The 10,213-nt window shown below is 36.7% G+C and overlaps 1 protein-coding gene and 1 long non-coding RNA gene across 3 annotated transcripts; one reads left to right on the top strand and one right to left on the bottom strand.

Moving 5' to 3' along the window:
* Positions 1 to 7: 7 nt before the first annotated feature.
* LOC130807582 (protein PLASTID REDOX INSENSITIVE 2, chloroplastic) lies at positions 8 to 1,856 on the bottom strand. Its single transcript, XM_057672850.1, has 3 exons — positions 1,454 to 1,856; positions 1,260 to 1,355; positions 8 to 491 (listed from the first exon to the last, which is right to left on the bottom strand). The coding sequence occupies exons 1-3, from the start codon at positions 1,721 to 1,723 to the stop codon at positions 303 to 305; spliced, it is 555 nt and encodes a 184-aa protein (XP_057528833.1). The 5' UTR covers positions 1,724 to 1,856; the 3' UTR covers positions 8 to 302.
* On the top strand, positions 1,757 to 3,932 carry LOC130807585 (uncharacterized). Of its 2 annotated transcripts, none has more exons than XR_009040622.1 (4): positions 1,757 to 1,859; positions 2,694 to 2,791; positions 3,300 to 3,373; positions 3,795 to 3,932. It is a non-coding gene; the product is annotated as an uncharacterized LOC130807585 (long non-coding RNA). The 2 variants fall into 2 exon arrangements; XR_009040621.1 differs by lacking the exon at positions 1,757 to 1,859 and adding an exon at positions 2,266 to 2,585.
* Positions 3,933 to 10,213: the final 6,281 nt, after the last annotated feature.

Below are 10,213 nucleotides of genomic sequence, written 5' to 3'. Positions count from 1 at the left end.
CACGAAATTTTCAGAAACCTGAACCAGACATCATGAATCTGTGACAGACGGTCACTCTATCATGACATATTCCATGTTCCATAGAAAAAATTTATCAGCCAACAGTCTAACCACGCCACATTTATTCAACCATCATATGGATCTCTACGAATTGCTCGAATCTTCTGGATGACCTAATGAACTACAACTTACAGCAATAGAAGTTGTCTTTCTGCTGGTTCCCTATCAAGAAATTAAAATTTTTCAAGATGATGTACTTAGATATTATCTAAAAACATCAAAATTCTCTTGTTGACATGTCTCTACTTGCTACCAGTCCATTCTTTCCAATCTTTGTCTACATTTTCTTGAGCCCATTTGACAGCAACTCGTGCAGCTTGAGGTCCCCCAGGTAACCCGCGCTCATTCAGAGTGTCAGCCATGTCAATAAAAGGGAGTACTAGCAAAGTGCCTGGCCCACCATATTCGGTATGCAGAAAGTTTTCGAAGATCTGTCGAGAATCCAACAGCTTAGTGTTTACTCAGTATGAGCACATTATTCTTTCAAATAAATTGATGGATCAACGGAAATTATAAGAATATACTTATAAGTTTATTTAAGAACTATTAAGAGAATTTACAAATTATGTAATTCAATAGAATATCTCAGTTGGTGTTTCAAATTACCCCCAGTGGATCATACATAAACTAGATTTGAAAACAATTTCAAGCAATACCATTCATTATTTTTTATTTTAAAACTCATCAACATTCAACAACATCGTTCCCCAATGTCAATAACTGGCTCTCATCTATAGAGGGTTTGGCCATTTGGAAGAGCCGGTTGTACAAAACCTTACCCTTGTTCGTTTAACAAAGAGGTTATTTCCGATTTACCCTTAGCAGCAAATATCATCTAAGCAGCGCACATGATTCAAGAAGTCATTATAATATCATCATCATCCCAAAGCGTCTCTGCCCAGAGGCAAAGGTTTGGAGTCATTATAATATAGTCTATAATAATCCAAAATCAAAGAATTATAACCTTCGGCCCCTTAAAAATAAGGCGAAAAGTTGCCTAGCATCTTGTACCAACAGGCCAATTTTGTACAACCTTAAATAAATACACAAAAGAATTGGTTTTACACTAATACAACAATACCAAAATCTTAATCACAAAAAATTGAATAACTTTATGAATTTTAGTCCATTGAAAAGTATAGTAAATGGGTAACATGAGCTGAACAATCAAGATTGGGATGATTTATATGCTTCATTACCTCAGTACAAATGCTCACAACTTCATCCAATCCATCCCCATAAACATCTTTCTTTGATAACTTCTTCACCAGATGTGTCTTAAACTTCTCTGTTTCCTACTTTCCAACCAAACAATCTGAAAAATTAAAAATGGGCAGAAAATACAAAACAAAAAATTAACCCAAAAAATAAATTGAAAGTATCATGAACTTACAGATTCAGCAAATTCAGGAATTGGGTCAGGAAATTTGTACTCAGCTGCCTTACAAATGAAATTTGATGAAGATTGAAGGGTTTTTTGTAAGGGGAGATTAAATGCAACTAGCTTTGAGTTTGAATTACAAGTATTAATACCCAGAAGTGTGGAAGAACAAGAAGAAAAGGGTGAATATGAAGGACTGAAAAAGGGGGTTGTAATGAAGATTGAGGAATTATTCGATTTGGATGGATGAAGAGATAAAGTAAAAGCTTTACTCCAAGCCATTTCCTCTGTTTTTTTTTCCTTTACTAACTTTTCTCTTTCTGTGCTGCGCTTATCCAGCTCAATGGCAAATTGTTTAGGCTTCCAAGGAAACGCACAAGTGTATGTACAGGGGGATACCCAACCACTACTCCCAAAGGTAAAAAATTATGTTAAGATTTTACTGTTATATAATATGATGATAAATTATTATTTCTAAGGAAATAAATCTATTAGAAAAGAGTTTTGATATTATAAAATTGTTGCTCAAAAGTAATAATTTTATTAAATGTAAATAAATAACAAGTGAAAAAGAGTTCAAGTAGGATAAAAGCTCTATTTCAAAGTTACCTTGGGAACCATTATTTAATAATCTTATTAGAAAGGAGTTCAATAGGATCTATTTAAGCAAATAAAAATTCCACCCATTAATTTTTCTCCTTTTCCTTTTCTTTTAAAATAAAAAAAATCAATAATATATATATATATATATATATATATATATATATATATATATATATATATATATATATATATATATATATATATATATATATTACCCCAAACATTTCTCCTTCTCCTTTTCGATTAACCCAGCAAGAGTTTGAAAGTAAGGCAACCAAAAACCTTCAATCATCTTCGTTCTCAAATGTTCGAACTCAAGTGAATCGATTCTTTCCTCTTCTTTTCGACATTTTCTCTGGTATTAGGGCTGAAATTTCTTATTTTCTTGCTAAATACTTCTATACATGAACAAATCCTCTTTCCATGGTTCCTTTGACTTCGAATTTCAACGATAATCGAAGCCAACCATTTCGAAGCCAACAATCATCTTTGTTCCATCTGGTTCCTTGATTTTCGGAAATAACGAACAAAATAATAACAGGTATAATCCCGTCTTTCTCTGAATTTCAATTCTATAATTTCTGATCATGAAATTTCGATCTAACCCTTCTCTCCCTCTCAATTCATCTGATTTCTTTGAACCCAACAGCTGCACCATGAATGTCACCCAACCTTCTTGAGCATTTTCGAAGAACCGTGCCTTCTTGCTCTCTCTTCTTTCGGCACGTCCTAGTATACGGCAAGAAGGTAGTCAAGTTTCTTTTGTTAATTTTGTTATTTCATCCTGTTAGCCGCATCTTTTGGATATATGCAATTGGATTACCATTTCTTTATTACATTCAATTGACATGCTCTTACCAAATTAATCTTTTCAATCATAAAAAAAAAAAAAAAAAAACTTATGAAGTTAAACATTTGAGATGCATTTTATAAGTTGCTCAATTAAAAGTAGTTGACCTTGTAATGATTGCTAGTATAGTGGAAATGTGATGTTTGATTACTATAGGAATTAGGAGTGTTAATGGCAAAATATTTAATAATTTGATGTCTTGGAATGAATTAAACGGTTCTTGTGGACTCATTAGTGGTGAGTAAAATCTTTATTGTTGTGCTAATTGGATAATTGGACCATCTTGAAAAGAATGAGTATTATATTAATTGGTATAAATAGGCGATGTTGAGATGTAATAAGTTATTTGCTAGTATAGTAGTATCGAATGCTCTTTAGTGATATTGTGACTTTGTTATGCTCCAGGAGACGTTATCATCGAAGAACCCTTCTAGTTGATAGCTGAGGGCCAGACTCGAGTCCTTAAAGCTACGTTGTCGGTGAGTAGTAACAGTCCCTAAAAGGGGTTTGGCCAGACTACATTCTTAAAAATAAACTTTTTACTAAAGCTGTTTTGAAATTGGAAATTGTTGACACAAATGTTGTTGTGAATGCTTATGTTGATATTATGATATGGTGAATGGATCGGGCTTGCGAGCTGGTCATTGACGGAGTTGAGAAACATTGTTCCCTGCTCCCTGTTTTGAAGCGAATTGTCATTCAGATATTGACTAGCTTCACCCGAGAGCGACATAGCCCTAGAGCTATGGGGCACCTCTCAAACTAGACTCCCTGTGCGCACATAGATCTAGGGAACTGATGTTGCTTTTAAACCTATGATTTGAATTACTGTGTTTTATTGTTTTGGATTGTTACTTCTCATTCAGTTTAATCTGACCCTCTATTGTTTCCATCTTTTAGTTTGATCACAGATCGGAATCGGTCGGGAACGATGGGTTAGCGGTGTTGAATAGCGTTTCAAGGATGTATATTGAGCTGAGCACGTAGGAATTTGTAGATTTGTATTAGAATTTTGGATAAATGTATATTAGATTTGATTGTGTTGGTTGTAATGGACTTGTAGAGAATTGTATGATTATCTTGTGTTTTAGTTAGATATTTATTTTGAGATTTAGCTGAATTAGTCATGTTAAAAAGCTTGTGACCCCTTTGCTCGAGTTTTGAAAGTGTGATTTCAGTTTCTTGGAAAATGAACCCGTGATGACCCTGTTTACTCAGTCAACGGTAAGTCGAGTTGTTACAGTTGCTCTTGCCATGTGTCTTCAAACTTGTGTTGTGTACTCTCTATCCATGCCCTACAATGCAATATTAGAAATGGGCAGTCAGTTTCCAAATTTGCCATTAAACTATCACAATATTTTACTTTCTAAATTGTAATATTAGCCATCAGACGATGACAATGATACATGTTAGTCACACCTGAAAGTTAATTTTAACAAAAAAGTTCAGATTGAGGTTCTCCTGCAACAATTAGAAGGTGCAACATAACATATGCTATGATGGAGGTCGAACACCGATTATACTTCGTATAATTTTTGGATAAAAAAAGTTAAAAGAGAATATTATAACCATAGAAAAGTAACGGGAAAAGAAGACGAGATGTGCATCTAACAAGAAATTGAGTTACAAATTAAACTCATTTCTTTAAACCTCCTCGGAAGTAACTCTTGTAACACCACAACAAATCAGGATACATAATAAGACATGTGAATCAGAATACTTAATATTTAAGACCTTACTAATATTAATCCTCAAACTTTCGTTTTATTGGCTAAACTAGTATGAATTTAACAAAAATATACCTTAATCCTAAATCAATCATAATCTCAAACTTCTGTTATATTGAAAAGGTTAATAAAGATATTTAAACTAAAGTTCATTAAACATAGATTCAACCATAGATTCAAATTTCATACAATTAATCAAATAAAATCATTACATTGATCAAATTAGGGTCAAACCCTCAATCCTAGAAAGAAAATCTACTCACTAGACATAATGATGAACATGTCAACAATAACAAAAACCCTAATTATAATACTAAACATAATGTAAATAAATAATTAAAGGCAATTAAATAAATGATTGAAGAGCAAAATAACGATACTTACGAATTAGAATGTAAATAAACATGAATTGCATGAAAATAAATAAAAGTAGCAATGAAGAACATAAAAACTGAGTTTGTAGACTAAGAACTCAAAACTAGAAAATTAGGGCATAAAAATATAAATTAAGACTTAACTCAAATTTGAAAATAAAACTACCCTATTTAAACTAAAAGCTATTTTGGGTAAAATTTCGAAAAGAAATAACCGAAATCTGATATTAAAATAAAACTAAAATAAATTAAATCATTAAAGTAGTGGGAAGATACTGTAGGTGCGGAATTCCAGGAGAAAACGAAGACTCGCCGGCCATCCCTATGACCCGAAGCCGAGTCGGCTTCTGATGTTGACAAAAACCACATTTTTGGTTTCAAAAAAGGCCGCCGAGTCGGCTTTCATTGCTGCTGAAAATTGCAGCAAACTTCAAACAGTCGCTATTTCTTGCTTGATTGTTGAAATTGGTCATATAATATATCGTTGAAAAGCTTTTGAAGTCTAGTTTTCAAACCCGCAAACCTTGCATGAATAAAATATTCCTATTAAACGTTATGACCAAAAGAGTGAACATGTATCAAATTTCACCTTAAAACTTTTACATTATAAACACTTTTCTACTCTTTTGCCCATCTTCTTTATAACCATCTTCAAACGAGCCAAAATCTTCTTAGTAAACTCCTTCATCATTAAAACCATAAGAATTAAAACCATAAGAATTATGCTTAAAACAATCAAAACCACTCAAAATCAAAATGAATAACCAAAATGGATATAGTAGTATAAATCTTCAAAATAAGTACAAAATTACTAACAACAACTATCAATAAGGAGTATAAAATGATATAGATAAGTGCAAATAATTGCACTTATCACTATACCAGATAGTTCGTCACAAACACACGGGAGGCGTATTATATTGCCCTCCACATACATTGGCGGTCCAAGATACATGACCGACATATACCATGATGCCATGGGAATTTGCAAAACATACGACTTTTCAGATTTGTTTATTACATTCACATGCAATCCCAAGTAGCCAAAGATTACACGCGTTGTGAACACAAGAGGAATACATGCAGAAGATCGACCAAATATTCTTTGTCGCGCATTCAAAATGAAGTTAGACACTTTAATTAATGATTTGAAAAAGGAGAGTTTATTTGGCAGAATAATTGCAGGTTCGTTATCCTTTCCCATTTAATTTACTTGTTTCGGTGATGAAACGAGGAAGTGGGATACGCTTGAAATACCTGGAGACAAGTAGAAGTGTGATCAAGAGAAGCGACTTATGATAGGAGGTGACCTGAATTCCTGCAAGATAACGTTAGCCTTGTCCGGGGGGTGATCTCCCGGAAAACCCTTCCGACGCTCAAGTTAGAACGTAAATCGGAAATTAATGAATGACAGATTATAGAATGAATACAAGAAGGAAGGTCGGGATTGAGATTGCTTGTTCTAGTGCTAGTGGTTGGGAAGGCTTGAGGAGGTAGTGTAAGCAAGGATACTAGGAAAAGCTGTTTTTTTAGATGTCCCTTCCCCTCTGATGGTTGTCCCTATTTATAATATTGAAGGGGAAAGTTACTTCAGAGAGGAAAGGTGGAAGATCATGGGAGTAGTGGGAGTAGTGGGAGGTGGACTGGTCATGGGAAGAGTGGACAGTTATTCTCTTGAAACAAGGAGAGCCAAGCATGACTGAAGAGTGGAAGGTGGTGGGCAGTTATTCAACTAAAAAGGAGGATGGCCAAAGAAGATAGATGACAGGGAAGTTAAGTATTTCTGAAGGTAAGATGCCATGAGCCTTCCAAGGAAGATGGGAAGTTCAGCAGAAAGCCCATTGACCAAAAGTCAAAGTCGATCCGGAAAGGTCAAGGGGTATTTTAGTAATATGATGTTTAATTAATAAATAAATAAATTAATTAAAAAAAACAGTACCATGACATTTAGCCCCACGCATGAAGGGTGAGGTGAGGGGAGAACCACAACGACTAGAAACATCCTCCTTTATGCGGAAAAACAGGTGCCCTGACGAATCTCCTTAAGGATCTTAAAAATTGAGTTTGCAAGCTTTGAATCGACAGTCCTTGCGCTGAATTCTGAGTTATAATGAAAAAGATATGACCTTTTAAGCTTGTCAGGTAAGAACATATTGAACATGGGCCAAACGGGAATGCGAAGCCGCGGCTTGAAGTATGCCGCGGAGTAGCCCCAGACGCGTTATATTACAACAGCGAAATAATGACTGTGGGATCTAGATTCCGCGACATCTTGTCTCGACCTTTGCTTTCACTGATATCGCAGAAATCAGGTTCTCAACAAAACACCCAAGGAGGGTCCGACTTATCGACTATGCGGACTAAATCAACTGTCTGTTTTGAACCGATGCCGCGTAACGCCAATTTTTTTACGAATCAGATTCCTAGTAATGACGCGGCGTTGCATTCTTCTCAAGATATTTTTACCCCTATGGTTGAACTATGCCGCGAACTAATATTTTGCATCTTCACTCGTAAGTTCAGCACGAGAATCCCTCTTCAATACTTAGAATATTTTGAGAAAGAGAAGGACCCCCTGGGGGTCCGACTTATCGACCACACGGATATCTTTAAAAATATTCAGTACTTGGTCCAAGCAGCCCTCTTTATTCCAGCATGATACGGAATGAGCCCCATAACTCGCATCTTCAATCCTACGGACACACATGAGAGGTTCTATACTTAGGATTTTTTACTTGGATTAGGGTCATTTGGGGGTCCGACTTATCGACCACACGGATAAATATGGGAATCAGCCACTTTACTTTTCACCCCTCCTCTTTTATGACGAGGAACCAGCTCGCAGACCCGTGTCTTTAATCATACAGAAATATGGGACTTCTCTTTATATTATGACTGGGTGCACCAAGGAGTCCGACTTATCGATCATACGGATTTCCTTCTCCCTTGAGATATTTTTATATTTCCTTCCATCACATTTTACACGCCGTGTCCATAAGTCGGACGGAAGAATGGGTAATCTCTATACTTAAAATGATTTTCCTTTCTGAAGGTTCAGTTTAGGGTCCGACTTGTCGACTCTCCGGACATATTCGAGAGCTAAAGGACTTGAATAATTATCTGCTCCTCCCTCCCTGGGGGTCTAACTTGTCGACCCACAGGTTGGATGGCTTTGACATTCAAACATATTTATGACGTTCCTCTCTAATTGGGGGTCCGACTTTTCGACCTTCCAGCTATATTCAAGAGTTAACACTTAGAAAAATTTCGCAACACACCCTTTCAACCATGGTCCGACTAATAGACTTCACGGTCATCACTAAACACTTAAAAAGTATGTTTTCCCCGACTTATCGACTTCCCAGTTTTCCTCCGGAATTCCATCCTTTCGTTCGAATGCTCAAGTCCCAAGTGAAGCATTTATTGCTGTTATAAATAGGATAGTTGGAATAGTTCCATTTCACCTAATCTTCATTAACTTCTTCAAATCTTCAAATTGCGAGAAAGAGAAAGTAGAGAAACGCTCGGACAATCTTCATCCCTTCTTCAAACTTCTGACAAATCTTTTGAAGATCTTCAAAGTTTCTGACAGATCTTCATCAAATTTCTGACAAATCATCAAATTTCTTCAAGGTATTCAAACTTTTCCCAGATTTTTCGAATTTCTTCAAGTTATTCTTCAAACTGTTCTTGAATGTTAGCCTAGAACTTTGAATTTGTTTATGAATTTAGTCTCTATTCTTTACAAGTTTCGACTACTACTTTATTTTTAACATGGACGTCGCGGCTACTCAAGAGACTATAGCTAACTCAGACACCAACCCTACTAACTTGCCGGAAACTCTTTTGATAGTACCTAGGCGTCTTAATAAAAAGGGGTTACCAATGAATGACTCGGATGAAAGTAGTTCGGTGAGAATTACCCCTCATTATGAACCAATAAAAGATGGGGATGAGTCGTCTGTATCCCCTATATACCCTCCGGAAATTATAAAAACTGCTCCTTGGGAAGTGAGCGTTGCTTTCTTTCCAAATTACTTGCCGCGAATAAATCCTGACCTAGAAGGGTTATTGTATGTAGATATGGAAAACTTTGAAGGATCAGCCGAGTCTTCCGGAAGGGAGAGTGCAGCGCCAGTTCCTCCTCCATTCTACATTCCAAACGGCGGGCCCCTAAATTACTTCATTGATTTACAGACCAAAAGGGATCTAGACAACCGCCGGGAGGCCATCTCTCAAAAGTGGGGTTTGAAGGATAATATAAACATTATTACCCCGGGGAATTATGACACCGTTAGGTTTCCTCCCCCACATTGTATAGCAGTATACTTTCCTTCTTTTGAATTAGGGCTCAGATTTCCTCTCCACCCGTTTTTTAGGGAGGTGTTAGAGTTTTTGAACATTTCAGTGCCCGAGTTATACCCAAACGCCTGGGGTTGTATGGTGGCCTTTTTGATCCTATGCAAAGTTTTGGCCGTGCCACCAACACTCACAGCTTTTAGATACATATTTAGAGCCCGCCTATGTAATTCGCAATCATACGGCTGTGGCTGGATTACTTTTACACACCGTCGAGGACTGAAGATAGTCCAAGACCTCCCCGATAACCAGAAGGGGTATAGGACGAAATTTGCATTTTTGTATAATTCAGAGGGATGGAACATCAAGACCTCTTTTGACATTAAACCCAACCTCACGGGTTTTAATAATGGGATCCCGCAGTGTTCTTTTAGTGACGCGGTGATCATAGAGTACGCAAAGATGGACGTTCAGTTGGGAAGGAAACCAATGAACGTCCAACTTAATTGGATACCTGGTCGCCCTGAGTTGGAGAACGAGAACCTCCTCTCATCATTCGGCATCAGCTTGGCTATCGATCGGAGTAAGAATGGCCGGGTTTCTTCCTTTTCTTTGCTATGATATGTTTAACTGCTTCTAACTCGCGATTTTTACAGGGGTAGCCAAGGAGAATCTTCGAGCAAAGAGTCCGGAGCTGATGAAGAAATTCAGCGTTCTAAGACTTGCTCAAGGGGCCATACAACGACCCGAGGATAAGCCTCTTCCCCTTCCTCCGAAGGTATAACTTCACAAAATTCTTCGTTATGAAAGATCCCTGTTGATTCTTCCTAACTTTTTCTTTTGTAGGACTCGGCGACTGTAGAGAAGGGTCTGGAGGACGTGCCCTCAGAGCAAGAGGCTCTCCGACTTCTCGAAGAGA

The sequence above is a fragment of the Amaranthus tricolor genome, chromosome 3, assembly GCF_026212465.1.
Source record: "Amaranthus tricolor cultivar Red isolate AtriRed21 chromosome 3, ASM2621246v1, whole genome shotgun sequence".
Classification (NCBI taxonomy): Eukaryota; Viridiplantae; Streptophyta; class Magnoliopsida; order Caryophyllales; family Amaranthaceae; genus Amaranthus; species Amaranthus tricolor.
Note: the sequence above shows the minus strand (reverse complement) of the source record. Positions and strands in the feature narration are given on the sequence as shown.

What these genes read in the sequence shown, in the direction of transcription:
- LOC130807582 (XM_057672850.1), bottom strand. Translation starts at nt 1,723, where the DNA reads ATGGCTTGGAGTAAAGCTTTTACTTTATCTCTTCATCCATCCAAATCG. An exon ending in TTCCTGAATTTGCTGAATCT is followed by an intron (nt 1,356 to 1,453) that starts GTAAGTTCATGA and finishes GTTGGAAAGTAG; the next exon opens with GAAACAGAGAAGTTTAAGAC. An exon ending in TTGTGAGCATTTGTACTGAG is followed by an intron (nt 492 to 1,259) that starts GTAATGAAGCAT and finishes GATTCTCGACAG; the next exon opens with ATCTTCGAAAACTTTCTGCA.